Source organism: Epinephelus fuscoguttatus, linkage group LG24 (assembly GCF_011397635.1).
Source record: "Epinephelus fuscoguttatus linkage group LG24, E.fuscoguttatus.final_Chr_v1".
Lineage (NCBI taxonomy): Eukaryota > Metazoa > Chordata > Actinopteri > Perciformes > Serranidae > Epinephelus > Epinephelus fuscoguttatus.
This window is the reverse complement of record NC_064775.1, coordinates 13,460,815-13,483,116: the sequence shown is the minus strand read 5'-3', so window position 1 is coordinate 13,483,116 and position 22,302 is coordinate 13,460,815. Positions and strand designations below refer to the sequence as shown.

At 40.6% G+C, this 22,302-nt stretch overlaps 2 protein-coding genes across 7 annotated transcripts in view; one reads left to right on the top strand and one right to left on the bottom strand.

Moving 5' to 3' along the window:
• Positions 1–3,079: 3,079 nt before the first annotated feature.
• On the bottom strand, positions 3,080–14,475 carry cobll1a (cordon-bleu WH2 repeat protein-like 1a). Of its 4 annotated transcripts, none has more exons than XM_049570657.1 (10): positions 14,168–14,475; positions 12,035–12,198; positions 10,990–11,191; positions 10,569–10,842; positions 10,134–10,175; positions 9,966–10,048; positions 9,685–9,879; positions 9,265–9,364; positions 5,182–6,837; positions 3,080–4,038 (listed from the first exon to the last, which is right to left on the bottom strand). In XM_049570657.1, the coding sequence occupies exons 2-10, from the start codon at positions 12,124–12,126 to the stop codon at positions 4,031–4,033; spliced, it is 2,652 nt and encodes an 883-aa protein (XP_049426614.1). In that variant the 5' UTR covers positions 12,127–12,198; positions 14,168–14,475; the 3' UTR covers positions 3,080–4,030. The 4 variants fall into 4 exon arrangements, with proteins under 4 accessions (XP_049426614.1, XP_049426613.1, XP_049426616.1 ...); XM_049570656.1 differs by lacking the exon at positions 14,168–14,475 and adding an exon at positions 13,126–13,484; XM_049570659.1 differs by lacking the exon at positions 14,168–14,475 and adding an exon at positions 13,126–13,484 and having other exon boundaries at positions 10,617–10,842.
• Positions 14,476–20,643: 6,168 nt separating this feature from the next.
• scn1lab (sodium channel, voltage-gated, type I like, alpha b) overlaps positions 20,644–22,302 on the top strand; it is a 45,066-nt gene continuing 43,407 nt past the window's right edge. For all 3 annotated transcript variants that reach the window (XM_049569926.1, XM_049569922.1, XM_049569923.1), the window contains exon 1: positions 20,644–20,863. The gene's annotated coding sequence lies outside the window, so the exon portion shown is untranslated. The remainder of the gene's footprint in view (positions 20,864–22,302) is intronic.

Below are 22,302 nucleotides of genomic sequence, written 5' to 3'. Positions count from 1 at the left end.
GTGATTTGCCGCTCCGCCAAAGAGGAGGGAAGCGAGCGCAAACATGGAGGAGGTGAGAGGTCAACTGTGCTCTCCCCGCATCACTTTCCAAGCAGCCCCTCAAGCAGTGGTGATGTTTTAGGCAACCGTGCCTCACTTTGGGGGGAGGCCTGATGGATGCCATTCCCAAGGTGAATGGAAAGAATAGCATTAAGCTGCACCACACTGCCTGGGGAGAGCTACACTGCTTTGGGTGATTCATCTATTGATTATTTCTACCCAAGCATGGAGGTGCCATGTAAACACACATATATTAGTAGTCTACAATGCACATGTGCGCCCCTGACACACATGCAGACACAGTGGATTCAGTGAAGCACGCCTCGGGGCCTACTCACTGTTTTATAATCACATTCCGACTTCTACCAGCTCGTGGGCATCTTCAAACCACAAGGCAGATGCATCTGATGGATAGCTAAATAGAGATGAATGAAGAGATGAAGGAATAAATAAATGATAAATGTGGATTACCGCTATTTGTGTGGGCCAACTATTGTGTTATTGATCAGAGCTGGTGGTTTTTTTTATGTATACTCGCAGTAGGCTACAGTATGTGGGCCAAGTTACATTGTTATGCTCATTCTGTGCTAAACAAAATGTGTAAAATTGGATTTTTTTGCTCAGTGTAGCGCTGAGGATATCCATGTTTTATCATGGGATGACAAAGGAATAACAATGTTCAATGATTTCTGTGCGCCATGCAATTCATGAGGAAACTTTTATGTGAACAAAAGGCAGACTTTGGAAACTTCACTTTCACAACTTCCCTCTGAACTTGTGTATTAGCTTTCACAAAAACATTTTAGGTGCAAGACCAGTGTGAATATTGCTTTTAGATTAGTCTAATCCAAGTTAGACAGTCCAAGAAAATAAAGACTGACTTATTCTGAGCCTAAAAAGTTCTGTGTAGATTTTGGGGAGGATGCAGGGGAGACTTTCCCATCAATATTTAGAACATGTGCATTTGTCCCCTCCAATAAAAACATATAGCAGAGGACTTTTACTTTGACAAAATTTGAGACATTTGCACCATAAATTGATGCAGAAAATGCACAAAGTGGTGCATAAAAACATGGCTTATAATTTGTTATTGTTTGTAAAATGACTTTGTAACTGTTAAGTCTTTCAGAAGACATTTTTGCAGGAGTGAACAGAGCCAAGGAGTTTGATGCATTTGCTCCTTCAGGAATTTGTATAATTTGTTTTTAAAAAGTCTTAAATTCGTGTCAAATTAGATTCACTTAAGATAATCAAGAATTAGACAGTTTCATACAACACATGAATTCAGACATCTATCTGAAGTCTGACTCTTAGTTTGATGCTGGTTTCTCCAATGCACTCTATTTTAATGAAATCAATTCGTAGCCCTTCTAATTTTCACAGATCTGGATCTAATGACCTTAACTGGCAAAGTGTTTGGACAATACTACTAAAGATCCTGCACAAAGACTAAAATATTTCAAACTCTTACATCATTTTTACATCATTAACATATGCACTGGGAGAGTCCTGCTGTTCCACTCGATGCCATTTACTTAATTTGCTCATACTTTGTTGCCCCAAATTCTTACAATTAATGAATTATTCTTCCTCGAGACTATAAACACAACAATGGATCTTTCTGAAAGCAGAATGCATGAGACTACATAATATATCACTGTGAAATCAAACAGTTTAACCCCTTTATTTTGTTTTTTCTTTTTAAGTTTAAGTATTTTCCTTTTAACGAAATGGGAGGAAGCTGGTGCAGAGCTATCTAATGGTGCTCTTTTGAATATATAACAGCAAGTTCCCAAGGAAAAGTCTTAAAAGGCTCTGAATTCATTAATCCAAAAACAAGGCTTAAGTTAATATTTAAATGTCTTAAATCAATTTTTTTTAAAAACACCTGACGTTGCAAAGAAAAATCTCAAAATAATTTATAACATCTTTTTTTTTGGTGGTGTGTGTGCGGTAAGGTGATTATAAAAAGATTCATGTATATACAATATATTGTCAATCATCTTCACTCAAAAGTAACACACGACACGAGCTTGAAAAAAAAAAAGTCTAGTTGTGGCCAATTGATTGATTGTTTGTTCAGGTGTGTAAATTTAAACAAGAGTGATCCACTGAGTGATTCTGCATGCACGCCACGGCCTCCTCATCAATTTGTTAGAACCAGGAAGTGCTCATGTGACTGAGGTGTCCTCCAGGGTTTAGAATAGCCCGTTTGTTCATGTCTCTCTCCCGAGACAATAATCAACAAAACCTCTTTGTGCAGACGTTTTTGTTCAAAGGTTCATCTGTGCTGATAGCATCTTATGTCACGTGCTGGATCATGAATGTACATGACAGCGTAGCATTTCATGTTATACCGCATTATAAATCCAGCTTTCTTTTGTCTGCATAATCATGAACATCACTGCTCGGGTTGAAATCCAACCTTTCACTGCTAAAAAAGGATAATGCCAGAGTTGTCACTTACATTTGGTATCATTGCTTTGGGCAGAAAAAGAGCTCCTCTCCAGCATGTGTGTGTTTCTCTTTCCACAGACTTTTTTTCTTTTTTTTTTTTTTAAACGTTAGACATGGCTCTCTCCCTTAGGGGCGGTAATGGCATTCTCCATGACAACGGCAGTGTGACACGGCTGTGCCCTTGAGGGCCGGGCGCCCCCTCTGGGGGGAGCGCCGCGGAAACACGACAGGGTCAACGGTCACCTCCCATCATCCACCAGCAACCCGTCCTCCTGTTTCTCTGCCTCTCTCTCTCTCCCTCTCTCCTCAGGTGGAGCAAGGAATGTTAGAGAGAGAAAGAAAGTCTTGAAGCAAGCCCACTCAGTCCAGGCCTGGCAAACGTGGAGCTTTAGCCACAGGCGGTTCTGGCTAGGTCTCTACCTCGCATAGCTCCTTGCTGTTCCTCCAAGGCCAGGGCTGGATCAATACGTATAGTAGTGCGGATTCTTTTGGCACCCAAGTATAGCTATGCAGTATTGCCCTGAGGTATGGGTCCGTTAAAGACATAACAGTGTGTGCATGTGAGCAAAGTGGACTGAGTTTATTCAGGAAGGTGTTGAGATGCTTGGCATAAAACTGATGTTTCCAACAAGGATGTTTTTTTGTTGTTATTGCTGGAAATGCAGGAAAATCTCATGTCCCCATTAAATACTGTATGTAGTTTTTATTCTGGGAAAGTCTTTGAAATGGATGTGGACAGAGATAACCTTCGGAAAAATCCTAAGACATTTAAAGATGATTTAATATTAGAATAATGTGTCATTCATGCTCATGAGTAATTAGAAAACAATATTTATGGTTATTTCTTTAAGAATAATACAAAATGTGTCACTTGTGTTACATCCAGCAGAACTCCAGTGATGAAAAAGACCTCACAAATGGATGCTGTCAGGACTTTCATTTCAGAAACAATGCTCTTCTGCCACCTGCTGACTAAAAAGCAAACCAGTCTGAGTTCATGATTTTACTGCATTCTTCACGTCTTGAAGCAGACAAACGTACACCCCGAGGGAGACAACACATCCCGGCAAACACATTCAATAAGCCTATTATTGTGAGTACATCACATCTTTTGTTTTACACAAACAAAAATTAAAAAGCTCTCACGTCAGTGCTGTGTCCGCTTTGGCACGTCTTCAATGAGAATTCAAAGGGAAGTAAAGAAAAAAAACAGGACACTGTCAGCTCAACAGCTCGCGTCCTGTGCGTTTGGCTTTCCTTACAACAGAAAATGTTCATGTTCAACCTGTGAACATAAAGTCCAACATAAAATGAGACAACAAGGTGTCTTGCACAAAAATGAAAGAGAGAAAAAATAAAAACAATCGTAGAAAGAAACCAAGTCGGTTGCTTGTCGTCATAGAACAGTTTGTCTGCGTAGAAATGATTCAGCTGACCTTTTGTTTAAGTTATCTGGAGGTCACATGCCGGCGTCCTCGCTCTGATTCCTCACCCTAAACACGGACTTCTGTTCAAAGATGTGTGAGGTAACCAGTCAGGCACCTGCAGCAGAGAGAAATATTTACATCACATCTTTCCTTAAGAGGCAGGAATTAAAAACAGTCAGACATCAGTTGTCCAGAAATACACTTGTCATCATGCTGTCAGTGTCTCCATTATATTTTCTACTCCAAGAGAGCTTAAAAAATATACGTCTATTTCTTCTTTCTCAATGTTAGAGAATCTACTGTGTGACATTTATAATTCAGTGTGTACGGTGAAGTTTCACTATGAAGGTAAACAAGCAACTGTTATTCTTCAAATTTTTAAGGCTTTATAACACTTCAGTTGCATTTTTATTTATTTATTTTATTTGTTTTCTATTAGTTTTTATTTTCATTTCATTTTTAAATTTTGTTTTCCATTCAGGTTAGATGAAGTTAGTTGCCAGAGTGGGGTTGCTCCTTTCAGTTTAATTCTTGTTGTTTCAAAATGTTTCATTTTATTTGTCAGTCGCATTTTATTATAATGTGGAGGGTATTTGTCGGGAGCAAGATTTAAGAATTTCAGAAAAGGTATTACAATACAAACACAACTAAGGACTAATTTCCCTGACATTTTAAAGTAAAGTAAAAAACACTCAGTCAAAATTGAGCCTTATTTAATCTACAAGGTTAAACACTGTCCAAAGTAAAAAGCATGTTAAAAGAGCCATTCAAAATTTGTAATCACATCTTTTAATAACTGTATCTGATTTTAGCTTCAGTAAACACATGCACCAACTGACAAAGACTAAAACTAAAGACACTTCCTGTATATTTTAATTTCATTTTCATTAGTTCTGTAAGTGCACATCATCATTTGTTAGTTTTCTTTTTTAAATCTAGTTTTCATTATTATTTCAGTAAATTAAAATGTTTTTTCACACGTAGTTTTAGCTTTAATTTAGTTTTCGTCAGCTATACTGATCTTGTTTCTGAGACCAGATATTTCACCGTAACGCTGAATACTACAAGAAAGCAAAGGACCTCTAATATCAATATTTCTGCTTATTATGTTTCGTCATTTATTTTGTCAGAATTTGTTCTGTTTGTAAGATTTCCATTGAAATGTACCACATATAAATTATGGTGCAGGACATCTAGAGGGTTTTAATAAGGTTCCACATATTAATATCTCAGTGATTACTGTGTGTGTGGTACGCACCATACTGGTACGTGGACCTGGGTGGTGAGGGAAGTGTGCTGTGTGGACCGCCGGGGGTCTGGGGGCCTAAACTTTTTCCACGGCTCTGGAGACGGGATCTCTGCACGGCCAACGCTACTGCCTGTGCGAATCTGGATGGGGCCGCACTCATTTTATCCAGAGGTTTTGGTGCAGCTGCAGACTGGTCTGTGGCCATGGCTGTGGTGGGCTCGTTTTCATGGTCCTCACTGAATGCATTGGTTTGTCCGTTGGAGGTCGGACTTGGGGGCACAGAAGATGGCAGAGAGGAAGCTGTGGTTTGTTCTCTCTCTGCCTCCATGACCTCTGTGTCAAAGAAGACAGGTGGAGGAGGGGGAGGGAAACATTCCTCATCTTCATCTCCTTCTTGGACCATTTCCTCCTCAACTTCCTTCTCATTGTTTTCCTCTTCTTGGACCACTTCCTCCTCAGCTTCTTCCTTAACGTCATCTTCTTCTTGTACCACTTCCTCCTCAGCTTCTTCCTTAACATCATCTTCTTCTTGGACCACTTCCTCCTCAGCTTCTTCCTTAACATCATCTTTTTCTTGGACCACTTCCTCCTCAGCTTCTTCCTTAACATCATCTTTTTCTTGGACCACTTCCTCCTCAGCTTCTTCCTTAACATCATCTTCTTTTTGGACCACTTCCTCCTCAGCTTCCTTCTCATCATCATCATCTTCTTGAACCACTACCTCCTCTGCGTCCTTCACATCGTCATCCTCTTCTTGTACTACTACCTCCTCAACTTCCTCCTCATCAGTGTATGAACCACAGTGGTCGACGTCTGCCCTTCCAGACTGTCCATTGAGGCTTTGAAACTCAGTCTGATCCTCTGAGTTGATCTGAACATCACTTGTAAGTTCTCCATCAATGCAGTCTGGCTGTGCTGCTGCTGTCACCTCTGTGGTATCTTCAGGTTCATCCTCCTCCATCTGCTTTTCATCAGCCTCAGACAGAGGTGAACCTGGACTATCCTGATGGTGAAGTGGAGGTGAAAGATAAGCTGGCCTGTCAGAAGTCTGATGGGAAGGTTCTGGACTCTGCGGCGGTGTTTCAGCCTCTAATCTGTCAGGAGGGCACAGATCCTCCTCAGTCTCAACCTTGGGAGAAGCTTCACTCTCAGGGTTATCTTCTACTGCTATCTTGTCTGAGGTGACTTCCGGATCATGAGACTTCGGTTTCTTTGCGGGAACCACTTTGAACGTGGTCATTCCCTTCCTGTGTACAGGATCCTCCCAGTCATTCTCAGTGGGGAGGTTGGACGTTATAACAGGTTCAAGCTCTGCACAGAAAACCCCATTATCTGAACACCTCTGCGTTGCGGACATATAGGAGGAGCCAATGTGTAGTTTGGAGAAGGTGGCAGAGTTACTCAAACGCTTGACTAGTGTTCCTTTGGAAACAGAGGACGTCAGGATTTTGGCAAGAGCACAGCGGGCGTCGGATAAGTCTTTCCCACGAAACGAAGGCAGATATGGCTCAGCAGCCTCATGGAGGTGAGCGAATGATGGACGGGAGGAGGATGAGCGTGGATGTGATGGATGTGGTGATGAAGATGAGGATAGTGGGAGGTTTACATAGTCTGACTCTTCACTTTCTCTCAGCTCCTCCACAGTGTTCAGGGAGTTTACAGTCCCTGGAGAAACAGGAGAGGCTGAATTATTCAAATTAAGGGTTTTCACAAGCCCTTTTTAGCACCAAGTTTCATTCCATGGTCTGATAATGGCCTTCTCATCCTGACAATAGGTGTGAAAGGCCCCTCCTAAACCATATCTGTGATGCTTATTACCACTGATAACAGCCATTCAATGGTCTCATAACAGCCATGTCGGCTGCTTAGTTGAAAATTCCTAGAGACCTAAACACATTTTAAAAATGAAACCAAGTAATAAAGTTAAATTAATTGTTCCCATTTTTATTGTAGTAAGATAAATACTAATTAATAATGAATAAACCCTGCATATAAAACTGTAAAATGTCACATTATTCATCAAGATTGAAGAATCATAATGAACCACAAACATACACAATACGTAGATCTACATAAAAGAGACAGAAATGAGCATGTAACATTAAAAATGATTTTAGAAAAGACAACATTTGTCATTTTACAAATTGGTCTGGAAAAACAGTTGTTGTTCACAGGTGTACCGCAAGAGTTGATTAATTTACCAAGTACTACTGTGATCTGGCTTCTGTTATGAAGTAAAGGCACAGCAATTAGTTTACAAAGTCTAAACAACTGAAACGAGAACACACGGAAAAGAGAAAAAAGAAAGATACAGAATTTTCACAAAAAATAACAGAATAAGCAGACAAAAACAAAAACAGGACAAATAATAAATAGCAATCAAGTGCAGCAGGCAACAGTGACACACATCCGTAAAAGCCACTAAGATGGGAAAGAGGAAGAAGAGGCCAGCGCAGGAGGAGGACGCAGAGGAGGAATAGGGATGGTGGAAGGAGGAGAGGAAAAGGAGACGGCAGCAGCCCTCAATCACCCCCCTCAGGTAACACAGAGTCTGTAAGCAGGGAGGAGAGAAAGCTCGGCTTTAGGGCAGCGATCTTCAGTCTAAAGATGTCCAACAAACACAATTCCAAGACGTGTACAGCTAAGTCTATTAATGACGCAAAATTCTGTTTAGTCAGTGTGCAGCCCTGTCTCCTAGATATAACCTTTAACATTTAATCAAAATCATGACCTTTCCTTCCCCTATCCGAAGTTCTTTTGTTGCCTAAACTAAGACAGTAGTCAAGACATGAACCTGAAGTTCTGGTGTAAAGATCCTGCGGTTTGTACGTCCACTGTCCTCCCCAACCTACTCCTGCCACAGCCTACGAGGCACATAAATGTAGTGTTTCATTACCTAAAACAATCTGAAGACAGCATTTAAGAAAGCAGTTTAATGATACACAAACATAATTTCTAGGAAACAGGGTTGGCCTGAAGCTCCCAGTGATAAAAAAAAACTTCTTCCGTCTATAACATGAAAATGCCATTTTGAACTCTCAAAGACCATGTTTGTGAACGTGTAGGAGGACAGCTCAAGAATGCAATCAACAACTCTTGGCTGGGAGTTGTTTTCTCAGCCTAGGATTGACACCAACTCAGCAGAGTGCTGCATGATCGTGGCAAAGAAAACAAGGGAGTGAAGCAAAGACACTGCTGAGGGCAATTTAGCCAGATAATTACAACACTTTATGTTTTAAACTTCTTTTCTTTTATGTTCCTTTTTTAAACCAATGCCACCTGAGTGCATAATGCAGTGATTCTCACTTAATTACAGATCCCTAATAACCTACATCTCCTAACTGCATGGTCATTGTCCATTCAAGTCAGTGACAGCAGATCAGTGGAAAGGAGCTGTGCACAGAGAGAACCAAGGTGGGGAAAGCATATCAGACAGACTAATACAGGGGAATGAAAGCTTGGACAATAGAGGGATTTATCTTGGAACAAAGTGAAGCCAGTGCATTCTATAGACATGGCTCTCCGGGTCACTTTAATTGCCCTGAACAGGGTTAAATTGTTCTGACTGATAAAAGCTGCGTTTTGCGCTGGATTTAACTGCAGAATCTTCTTGTCTGACCGTATTCGGTTTGACATTTTAATCTTGATTTAACTTCAATCTCTCTTGACCTCGCGTGGCGTTGGCTGAAGCCATGAGGATTTGGCAGATACAAGAACTCACCCCTCTCTAAACCTATTTTGATTTCCCACTGAAATACTGTAAAAGGTCAATTGGGATTACGTACAAGTATATTTCATAACTTCTGCGATTTCAGTGATACTGCCTCCACAGTCACCACCAGATGGCAAAACAAACAGAAAGCTTACCAGTGGGATCAGGCTGCATTTGGACTGTCAATATTAACTCAGAATTGACTTTTATGTAATGGCACTGACCCTAATTTATACCTTTAAATAGCCAGAATTAACACCCATTTTATTGGGTTGGCAGGCTCAGATCTTAATCATTAGAATTAAAATGTGTCCAGCACAGGATCCAGTAAATGTCAATCACTAAAGCCAAAGGTCATCAATCATCAATGAAGGTTTTACCTTTAACCTGGGTGTCTGCCTGCAGCTCCTGATGGCTGTTTGCACAGGGAGGAGGTGGGGCCCTCCCCTTGGTTCTCTTTAAGGTGGATTCTGCAGACCTCTACAGAGAGACAGTTGAATGGCATTAGTGCTTCTTCATTCTTGTGAGTTATTTATATCACAAACTTGGCCCATGCACTCATTTTCCACCGTTTATTTAAATCTATTAAAAGGGGGGGCTGTAATGTTCATTTACGGATCCATACACATATTTTGGGTTTCTACTTGAGCATGTTTATATGATTTAATGTTCAAAAAACACCATATTTTTCTCATACTGTTTGTGTTGGAACAACTGTAATCACCCTCTCCAAAACTCTACGTTTTAGTTCGAATGAGAAGAACAAAAGAAGAAGACTTTCCTCCCCACCATCAACCCACCTGTGATCCTCCTATATGACAGGTGCCAAGGTTGTTTGGGACACTCTGTGATGCACCCATGGGCGGCTGAGGGGCTCGCCTCTTCTTGGGCATGTCTGCTGGCAGGGTGTTAGAAGGGGAAACACCCTGCTCATTATTATTGACTCCCCCTTGTTTGATGAGACCAGGAGAAGCTGGGGCGCTCCTTGCCCCCTCCTACAAAGAGGGAAATATTTGGTCACAAGCAGAAAAGGTTAAAAAATCTACATTCATTTCTCCTACAAGCTGATAACACACTGTACCCTTTCAGCGTTTTTCTTTCTTCGTCTGAATAAGCTGAGAAACCCTGTGTTCTCCTTCTGTTTCTTCTCCTTCTTTGGCAGGTCTGTGTAATAATAGAAGATCTTGATCAGTAACGGGTGGGTAGCAGAGCGGGCGGATAACACTGAGACTGTGCATGAATGTGTTACCTTGTAGCGGAGGTGGTGAGATGACCTCTGTTGGCGTGACAGCTGTTTCAGACAGAAAACAATGCCATTATCAGGTCAGATTGTACAGTATGAGCAGATATATTTAGAAGCAGGTATACAGTAGGAGTGAAATGTCTTCTAAACATTCTTTTAGATAAGCTTTATTGACTGCAGGGTTTTGTCAGAGCACCAAAAGTATAAAACAAAACTAAAAGACAAACTTTGTGGTGCCAATTTGGGTACACAAAGGCTCAGTTCCAATACACCCCCCATGCCCTGCCAACTGAGCCTGTAACACTCTGTTTAGTGTGTCCATGTGTAGTGGTATGGTGTTCTGATTAATCCTCAAGACTGGGGATGGATTTCATCTGCATTTGAAATACTCAGAGGGGCACATAATGTATTGTTTTCATATTAATGTATCCTCTAACATACCTGCTTCAGGTGTTTTGGGTTGGTGCTGGTGGTCAGTAGGCTCCTTACCAGCTGTGTCTTTGGCAAACACTTCCCTCAGGCCGTGGTCATTTAAGGTCTTGGTCAGGTCCAGTGTCTCTTTGGACTGAGAGTCTCTCAGTAAGATGGTCGTTTCCACATGAAACTCACACTTGTCACACACCACTGGCAGCAGCACCTCGAGGGGCACTCTGGGGTTCACTCGCACCACAGCCTTATGGGACTTATTGTAGTTGATCAACAGACGTACAGATGCCTGCAAAGAGAAAGTACAGTTTCTACTTATCTTACGCAACTAAGGAAGATAAAGATAGATAAATGCTGAATTCCCATTAGTTAGGACTTAAATTATGTTTGTGTCCGTTCACTATGAAGCTGATAGACACAACTTTTTTAATGCTACCTCAGGCATGTACGGCCTCCTGATCTTTTCCTCCACCCCTCTGGGCTTCAGCACAATCTTCTCCGCTTCCAGCGAGCCAATAGGAGAGTTTGGTTTGAAGTTGATGTTGTTCTTGTTGGGCGAGAGAACCTCAACAGTGTAGTCCGATGGATTCAGGTGGTAACTTGCACAGAGGGTCACCAGTAAGTCCATCACTGGTTTACTGTGAAGAGGAGAAAATTCAAAGGAAATAAATAACCATAAATAACCTGTGAGTGTTATGTGTGATTACTGTTATTGTTGTGTTATGATTACAGCATGTTTAAAGTACGCAGGTGCAAGTTTATCATAAAACTAGAATTTTACACAGAGGAAACATACCAATCATTGGCAATAAAACTATTTAAATAGCTTTTTATCAGCAAACTTGACTCAATTTCCACTTGTGGCCAAGACCAGGACAAGGTTAAAGGGGCACTCGTCAGGGATTTCAGCTCGTTCTCATTCCAAGGGGATCAAATATAGACACTTTCTCACACTGCTTAGTCTGTGATATGATTTCCAAAGACACTCTTTAACATCATTATGAGATGCACTGGGCTTTTATCTAACTCCAGTGTAAACCCATCTACAGCAATGCTTGATGCTGAGACCTCCTGACACAGTATAAAGGGTGAGAAAGTCAGCGTAGGGTGGGATGAAGGGGAGGTGGATGGGTCTAACAAAACTGGACTTTCATCCAGGAGAACATAGTTCATACAGTGATTGAAAACAACATTAACCGCTTGTTACAATATGTTTCAGCTGTGCGTCACATGGATATGCTAAAGGGGGCCCTGTATTATGAGGCACCAAGGAGTGTAATAAAATGTCAGTATTAAACGACTTTGGAATGACAATTGGGGATTTGCCGGAGACAGATGAAAACAGAACATTTAAAATCAATGAACACTGGATCCTACATTTCCCATAATGCAGTCTACACTAGCACGACCAAGACAGGTCCAAGGCATCAAACAATGGCTTTTTTTTTTTTTTTTTTTAAAAAGCTTGTAATATGGCCTACCTTCCATGCACTGTGGCACTCTTCTCCATCCCCCCTGGCAGGACCACAGACAGAGAGTGGTCCCTCTCCAATGGATTCACTTGCTCATCCATCTCAATGGACCTCAAGGGCTGTCAAAACCCTCTCTCTAGATCTGAAGCTGATCCCAGTGTCAGGTAAACCTCCTGAAAGGAAAGAAATCCTTTTTAGTGGAAAAACATACCTCATGTCTAAGAGAGTTGAGGCTTCGTCTCTAGAAACACCACACGGTCAGTGACAGGGTTGCCTAGCGCTAGTGTGAAATATCTTACAGCTGCTCTAAAACATTTCAACAATGAGATTTGAAGGCTCGACTCTAACTCCCATAGATACACTGAAAAATCTATTGTTCACCGTCGAGCTGCGGCTCATGACTAATTTCATTTTCTGTTAATCTGCTGTTAGTTTTCTTGATTAATCATTTGATCTTTAACTTTCTCCTGGGACCAAGTCGGCCAACCAATAGTCAACAATTTATCATCACAGAAGACCAGGAAAACCTTCAGTCACATTTTAAGCAAGGGCGTAGGTTTTGATTCATCATCTAGGGGTGTCTTATATGAAAGGGTGGGCTTGGTGGTCCTCAGACAGAAAATTTTGAGCATTAAACACTTAATTAACTGCATTCTGGAGAATTTTTAAAAGCTTGCCTTTTTTGCATCAGTTTATAGTGTAAATGTCTTTTGTTATTTTCAAACTTTTATGTTTTTTTTTTTTATAAGGGGATCCAAATGCATATGCTCCTTGAGCTCCCCCAAATCTACACCTCTGCTTTTAAGATAAAACAGTTATCAGCATTGTTACTGATTTACTTTCTGTCCATTTATTGATTGAGAAATAGATTATTTCAACTCTAAGTCACAGTACAGTTAATCAGACTAATCTAATCGACACTGATGCTCTGCCAAACACAGATTCATCTTTATTGAAAGCTATTAACCTGAATATTTGTTTTGGTAACGTCACAAATTAACCCTTAAAATTGTAGGCTAACGTTACCTTTGAAACTCACGTTGCAAGCCTATGAAAAGACAAGCAAATTATGTTATGTCAAATGTAAACGGTTACGTTACCTGAAAAGCCTCTTCCTCAAACCTAAAACACGACAGTCCAATTTCGTCAACTGAAGTATTTCCACTTGAAACTGTTGCTAACTTAGCTAACTTTTCCCGAATACTACGGAGCAACTTCCGACGGTAGCCGACGGTGTTCATTTAAATAAGGAGACTCCTCGCCTCCCTCCGAGAATTAAACCTCTCTCTGACCTCACCTTTGACCTTTTGTAGTTCTTTTATCATGTCACTGGAAGAGTCTATTTAAACAATTTGATTAAAGTCGACGCCCTCGGTTTATTTTAGGCAATGGCAGTGCACCGGAGCGTGCCAGCAAAACAGCTGTGTGTAACTGTTCATCAACACGCGCGTGCTACTGTGCCTTCAGCGCGCGGGCACTGAGGCGCGCGCATGTGAAGAGGTCGCTGAGGACAGCGCGAGCACATCTACACATTGAATAACGTAGTTTCTTAGTTATTTAAATGTATTCAAACATAGTTTATGTTTATTTACATGCGGTTTATTGTAGAAATTAAATATGTAGCATGTCAGTTTATATTAAAAATTTGAATCATTCATTATTTATTTAGCTGTTTACATGATTATGTATTCATGCGAAAACATAGCCTATTTTATTTATAATTATGTGATAGTTGCTATGCTTATTCATACTAATTCTGCTAAATACAAGTATTAGAGTAAGCTTAATTAATACATTTCTTCCCAAAGTACAGTATATCAGCACTAGAAGCACTGGTTCAGTGGTAGAAAAAGCCAAATAATCTTCACTGCTATTTTTCTGAGAAACTATATAGTTAACATCTATGTGAATAATACTACATGACATCATAAAAAGCCATGTTTGTCCACAATGAGTCTTCACAAGCTCCATGCAGTCCCTGTCTGTCTTCAGCCATGTTGTTCAAGCAGTAAGATCCAAATAAGCTTAAACTGTTTCCCCAGGAAGAGGGATTAGTGCTTCTAAATGGCTGCGCCTCTCCATGCAAACACACTCAGAAACTCTCAGCTGACTATATAAGCATCCATAGCCTTTTGCACTTACCTGCGTCTGCAGATTCTTCCCATTCTCTGTCAACTCTTGTGTGTTGTGAAGTGGTAGGAGGAGAGAGGCTGAGGAAGAGAGAGGTGCTTTCCCCTGTAATCCCTGTTTAGCAAAGCTACCACACCTACAGGCCCTGCCCAGTCATGTGACATCACTTTGCATGTTTGTTTGAGTGTATGCTGTGGTGGTGGCTGTCGTGAGAGGGGATATCTGCGTGAGCATGCGCCTGGTAACCTGGTGAGCCAGTCTACAATGTGAAAGATCCTCCCTAACTGCATCATTCGTAAAAGAGTATACCATTCAATTTGTGAAAAGGACCCTAATCCACATAAGCTACTGATCCTCTCTACACAGTCAGACCTGGTATAACCATTGTTGATCAGCCATATACTATAGTCCACCATTCTGGACAGCATACAGACACAATTTCAACCACAGAACTTAATAAGCAATCATGTAAAAAGAAATGTAAAAAGGAGGTCCACAATAACCACAGCCACTATACTGGGCTTTCAGTTTTGCACGATAGTGTCTTTGCTCCACTGGAAAATCACACTCTCCTGCTCCCGCTCGACTCTCTCTGTCACTTTTCCTCTCTCCACCTCTATGTTTAACCCATCCGAATGTTCATGTCAGTCCTCGCAGAGCTGTTAGGGCCTTCTGGGAAACTTAGTGAATCACTAATTGAGAAGAAGTAGTTCAGGCAATCTGAGGGAGGGGAGTAGACCAAATATAACCACTGGGATGCATTACACCAGTGGTTCCCAACCTGGGGGTCTGAAACCCCACAAGAGATCTTGATATAAATTTAAGGGATCACACAGCGATTACTTAAAAAAGGAGACCCAGTGCATAATTTGACCTCTTCAGGCCCCAAAATATATTCATATAAAACATGACAGAAGCATGTATTATGTATCATGTATTGGTGACAACTACAAATGACAACTTGTAAACACATACAACCTGTGACAAGCGGTAACAAGTTAACATAGCTTTGTTTTAGAGGATCATAAAATGTTGAGAACCTTTGCATTACAGATCAAAAATTGGGTAGGCTATATCTAACATTGTACAAAAATATAAGGGTGGAGCTTTCCATTTGTGACATTCCATCAAAAATAAAACGTTAGTTTCAGCCTCCTTATATGACATTTAGCGCATTAGTATATCAGCATAGATGTAGTGGGGTATAGTGATTTTGCCAAGCGGTTGTTGTCCCAAGCCTGGGACAACAACTGTCTCAGCCAATCAACGTTTGTGATGTCATCAAAGAGCGCCCTGCTGCCAGGGCCCTGCAAAATATATACAAAATGGCTGTGCTAAGAGACGCAAATTACAAGAGACACAACCTGAAAATTTTACTTTAGTTCACACTAGTCTGCTACTACAGACATCAAAATATTTGCTTTTGAGATTAATTGTTAGTATTTTGCCACCATGGAAAAATAAGCTAACATTAGCTTGCAAAGGTGAGCTAACAGTTAGCCAGCTAGGGCGTTAGCTGCCTAGCATTAATCCTTGATCATAACAGAATACTCTAACTTGAACTTTCATTCCTGCTCCTTTGAGAAAGGCCACTACATAAGGCATAATGTATAATGAGCCCGTGAATACTGGGAAAATAACTCCCGACAGGGGAATAGAACCCCGACGCGCAGCTAAAGTTCTGTTCCCCTGAAGGGAGTTGTTTTCCCAGTATTCACGGGCTCATTATACATTATCCCACTTATTACACGGCTAATTATCAGTTAAATAAATAATTTGAGTATTGATTAATTATACGTTTTTTATTGATTTATAAATTAAATTGCGAGGAGAAAAAAAAATGCTGGCAACAGCTTGATCTCCTTGTCAGGGCAGTGTCCCTAGCAACGCTGGGCTACATAGCAACGGTCACTACACAGTAATATCAGACCTATGAATGCCGCGACTGACCAATCAGAATACAGCATTTATTAGAGCCGTGTAATTAAAGAAAATATGTTCTTTGTTTGGATTGTTGAAAGGACAGTGAGTCATAGATGTTTGTTTCTGGCTGCTAGAGTGAGTGGGCTAGCTGTTGCGGGCTAGCATTAGCATGCTATGTTGTCGCAGTGCATGGAGTGAATACGTTAGCTGTTAGCCGCCAGCTGCAGCCACCTCCATGTTGAAAACTGTGTGCAGACAACTCCTACACTCTGAATTTTACATATCGTCCCTTTAATATTTGTGTATAATATCAGAGTACATTTTATACATTGAATATTTTATAGGCTATATATTTGCTGTTAAAGATGTACTTTGCCAGTGTAAACAGGTTAGCATGCTAACATTAGAATTTACAGCCTCACAGAGCCACTACAGCTCTTAGCCTTGCCAGATTTGCCTGTTCAATTACATAACGTCAGATTTATTGGCAATGCAGATTGCTTAACCCCTGTGTCTGTATATTTATGACACGTGTGTTTCCTAAAGGTTGACATTCACATGAATTATGTAAAAATACTCTGTAGCACAGGCTTTGTAATTTATATCTAAAATACACAGTTATAGATTTAATCAATATGTCTCAAATCAAGTCTCTGTTATCCCATTATTTACATGTTGAGTCATTCTTGTTTATTGTTTACAGTAATTAGTTGTGCTGTATGTAGGGTAGAGTAATTATAGGACAGTTATTTACCTACAGCTCTGATTCAGAGAGGGATTTCCTGGATTTTGTAATGAGTGATTAGTCAGGCCTTCTTACAGAGACCATTCATAACACACTAATGAATTACAGAAACTCAAATGGATGTCAGCCCTGGGGTAGACTGAAGTAGCATCATACAAAGCTCTTGATTTATCTGCATACACTAAGTGATCGGTTGCAGGCAGTTAAGTGGGAGTTTTAATCAAATTAAGCACAAGGAACACATGTTCACACCTACTGTAATCTTGTAATCTCATTGTGAGGTCTGTCGGTGGAGACTCAATGGGATTCTACCGTCGATGGCTGCAGTAAACAGATCGCAGTGCAACTGTCTGGGTTAATGAACTTCTTTTGATGACTAACAGATGAACAGAAAGCTTGTTAGTCACACCATCCAGTCTGTCGCTCTGTATCATCACTAACCATGTTGTGAAATGGAAGACGGCTCAGAAAAATGTTTTGACTTGAAGACAGAGATAGATTAAACTCAGGCCTATTGCATGATTTCAACCCTGGACCTGTCATGGCGTGACACTGGAGAGCTTTATTTTTCCTGTCAGAGGAAATCAAAATGGAAACAATATGAATTCATTTCCCCGTGTTATCTTCTGTTAACATTCATATAGGCTGAGGTAAACTCTTTTCTTGAACAGAGTCAGTAAACTCAGGAAGTTTGTTCCCAGCAGTGTACAGAATGTGTACTGCTCCATCCTTGACCTGTCTGTCCGTCTGAACATGACAGACACAACTGTCTCTTTTTGCTGTTTTCCAGCTTTACTGTAACATAGACATCAAAGGTGGCACAGCCAGAGGCAGAGGGCTAGATCAGAGTTTCAAATGCTAAATGGAAACATTCGTCTAAAATGCTACAACCTATTTTTGACATGCCGCTGTTTGAACAAGGCTTCAACATTCATCATTCTGCTACTAATGAAACATGCAGCAAAGTCACAGAGAGCTGCCAAGAAGGAAAACCCAGCTTTGGAAACACTGTTCACACTGGTGGAATATAACAAGGGAAACACTGAATATGTGGCAGCTTTCCATGTGTTCCTAGGCATTATGCATTTGTATTTTTGATTGTAAATCATAAATACTTGTTTCAAAATTTCAAGTAATGTCCTAGAATCTCATTATCGTCAAGTTGAGAGTGTTGTGTACACACATGCAGCCAATTTTGTATGATTTTGGGTTGAGCCAGTGTTTGATGGCTTCATCTGTCATTACAAGGACCAATTTTAAAGAGTTATGCTTTCCATTCTGGCACTCTGACAGCCATGGCATGGCCCTAAGAGGCGAAACTCAGGGTAAAAAAAAATCACCACCACCACCAACAGTCCACTTAATAAATATATTTCTCTCAAAATTTGGTGTCAACTTTGTTAAAACCCTTGCAAGTGAGCACTTCTACTTGTCCAAGCGAATCCCTCCACCTGACAGGTGTTGCATATCAAGATGCTGATTTAACCACATGATTACAGCACAGGTGTGTCTTGGGATGGTCACAATTAAAGGCCTCACTCTAAAATGTGCAGTTTGATCACACAACACTGCCACAGATGATACAAGTTTTGAGAAAGCGTGCCATTGGCATGCTGAACGCAAGAATGTCTACCACAGCTGTTGCCCTGAACCTTAATGACCGTCTCAAATGTTGTTTCTGTATATTTGACAGTACATACCACAGACTGCATATAACCACACCAGCTCAGGACCTCCATATCCAGTGTCTTCACCTGCAAGATCAACTGAGACCAGCTGATACAATAATTGGTTTGCACAATTGGTCAGAAACAATCTCAGGAAAGCTCATCTACATGCTCAGCAGCCTCATCAGGGTCTTGATCTGAAAGCAGTTTGTTGTTGTAACCGACTTTAGTGGGCAACTGCTTGTCGTCGATGGCGTCTGGCACTTTGGAGATGTGTTCTCTTCACAGATGCATCCTGGTTTACACTGTCCAGGACAGGTGGCGCTTATGGTGTTGTGTGGGCGAGTGGTTTGCTAATGCTAACGTTGTGGACAGAGTGCCCTATAGTGGAGGTGGGGTTATGGTATAGGCTGGCATAAACTATGGATGACTAACACAGGAGCATTTTATAATGGTAATTTGAATGCACAGAGATCTGTGATGAGATCCTGAGACCAATCGTCATGCCATTTATCAGCTGCCACAACCTCGTGTTGTAGCATTATAGTGCAGGGCCCCATGATGCAAGGATCTGTACAAGCTGAAAACAACCCCATTCTTGCATGGCTAGTGATCCACTGAGCATGTTTGGGATGCTCTCAGCATGTACGACAGTGTGTTCCCCTTCCTGACAACATACAGCAACTTCACACAGCCACTGAAGAGGAGTGGACCAACATTCAACAGGCTACAATCAACAACCTGATCAACTTTATGTGAGGGAGATGTGTTGAACCAAATACTGACTGATTCTTTGGGGGTATCTGTGATCCCAAAAAAGCCTTTTCTGTAGCGCTAGTCATGTGAAATCCTAACAAATGTCTTTTGTCAAGATCAAACTGCACATTTTAGAGTGAGACATTTTAATTGTGACTATCCCAAGGCACACCTGTGTTGTAATCATGCTGTTTAATCAGCACTAAGTGCTCACTAACACAAATTTGTGACCAAAACTTTGAGACAGAAAGTCTCCAATCTTTCACTTAAACCTGTGAAAAATGGGAGCAAAAACAAAAATACTTCATTTAAAGTTTTGCTCTGTGTGTACATAAAAAGACTAACAATAGAGAGTCCCTGTGCATGAATGCATAAATGCTGCAGCAGTGAAACAAATAACTTGAAACAATAAGATGTGTTTAAAGGAATTGTCAGTTATGTTCTCATGGTGAAGTGAAACTACTTGCACCCATGTGAGAGTGACATGCAACACTGAGCGCTTAAGGGTGTGTCCACCTCTGGCGACTGTGAGGGATGTAGTTGAATGAGTTTCAATCACACAACTATGCAATGAATCCATACAAAACATTTAAGTTTTGTTGACCTTTCTGCTTTACACAGACGACAACAGTTTCACAAGAGCTCCATTTTACTTGCAGCTTCCAGAAGATACTTGATTCCAGTGTGTGCTTTATGTAATCATGTTTGGGTGTAATTTTGCCAAGTGTCCAGCAGATGGCATAAATGCACAAGAAAAATCCAGAGGACTCACTGTGCACTGACGTCTGCACCCCAATGTGGTGTCCATGCTCCACGTGAGCACGCACATGCCAGTTTCCTAACACCTCAATCTGAACTTTCATAAAATCAAAATTATTATAAATTATCGATTGTGTTGCCAATACAACAACTTTTAGAGATTAAAAAGCTTTTACTTTAAGTTTGGTTTCAGTTATTGCACACATTGCCACTGCTGAAAAAGCTTTTAAAAAGTAGGCCTAATATATTTTCTTAAAAAAACAACAACACCTGTAATGTAGCTTTATGGGGCTATTAAAAAAAAATAGGCAACTTTTAAATTGAAACTGAATAACTACAGAGATTTTATGATAAATATGTAGAATAATAACATTAAGGAAGTGATAATTAGGACAAGCAGCTACCAAAATAAAACAAATCTGAATAGTTCAGTATAAAGTAGCCTATTGATTTATTCAGTCTGCCTTCAAAAATAAAAATAATAACACAGTCTATGTAATTTATGGTTGTCCTATGACACTAACAACAGGTTGCTCTCCTCCCCTTTGACTCTGATATTTTCTAGAAGTGTACATCCAGGCCATCTTGCGACAGTCACATCTATAAAGACATTCATTCCCAGCCTGCGATGCCTATCCAACCGGAAGCGCGGATTGATTTCTCCATGGCAAGGACGGCTAAAAAAAATCAAAGGAGCGCTTATTAAATGATAATCCAGTCAACCCCCGGACGGGATTGCACAAAAGGAACGACGCATTTGAGTCTCAAATTGACAGACTATCCGCTTAAATAAAGGATTATTCTTTTGGATATGGGATCTACCTTCAGGGTCCCCACCTGCTGGGCACCGTAATGGTGGTGAGTATCCACATCTTTGGAGGAGAGTCTCTCAGGCGCACTGATGTGACAGCTCACACTTACTGATAAAAAACCGCGCTTTGGTTTTATTTCCCTCTAGAGAAAATACTTGTCATGTATTTTGTGTGAACTGGATCAATACAAACAGCGTGTGGTGATTTTAAAACCGTTTATATGATATTATTCCGCTATTTGCGCGCGTGACGCTCCGTGCAGCCACCGTGTATCAGAAAGGTGCTATTTAATAAGCTTTTCCATTTTAAAATGTCATTTTAATTACGCATAATGTTAGTCTCCATTTAATTGGCTTATTATAAAGCAGTTATGCACCATCTGCGCGTAAAGGACACACTCCCCTTCATTTCCAAATGGACGAAATGAACGAAAATAACCTCCACGTCGTGACAAACAATATGAGCTTCAAATATAAGCACCCACCCGATGTGCTGGGAGGGAGTAAAGGCCCATTTGGTGTGAAAATGTGTCCTAATCATACCATGTGACGCGACAAGAGCCGACATTTGCATATGTTTCATATATAAAACAGGGAGAGAGGTGACAGAAAAGGTCTGTGTCTATTTTTGGGAGGCCAGGATTGAGTACAAGCATTAGACACATCTGGCAAGGACACGCCCAGACTCACTCAGACCCATTGAGTGTTTCATGGTGGGACTTCTTGTACCTTTTACGTCAGCGAGCCCAAATACACTTATAGTTTTACAGATATCACATTTGATAAGACCCATGTGAGCACTTGAGTTACTGCTTCAGTATTCAGTAGTGGAAGGGACTGTTCGTTACTAATGAGGGGAGGAGGTGGTGCAAAACGGGGGAGGCATGTATATTTTTGATTTAACCCATATTTAACCAGGGAAGACCTGACCAAGACAGCAGAACGCAAAAAGTTGTAGCCAAACAACTACACAATAAAAAACATAAACATATACAGTAACACATAGAAATAGGAGAACACCTACGCGCAATGACAAGACCCAGCCGACTCATTCATCCTTGTAGTTAGAGAGCTTTCAGATAAGGCAGAGAGACCAATTTACGTAGTTTCAAATCTTTATGTAGGTTATTCCAGGTGAGAGGAGTTGAGCACATAAAAGCTTTCTTTCCCAGCTCAGTGTGAGCACTAAGAACAGACAACAAAATTAAGTCTTGACATCTTTTGTATTTATTTTACCACCATTTTTAAAAAGAAAATATGCATGTTTACTTTAAAAATCACCAAAATCTCCGTTTATTATAGCCAGAAACTGTAAAAATAGAAATTATTGTTAGTTTTTTAATATTTCCGACAGTCGTTGAACACATTATGTGGGACAAACGCTTCAGTCAGAAAGAAAACCATCACCAAAACTGAGCTTAGAATAATGACATTTCATCAAAATCACTGTCATTTAAAAGTTTGCCAAAAATAAACCCTTTGCTTA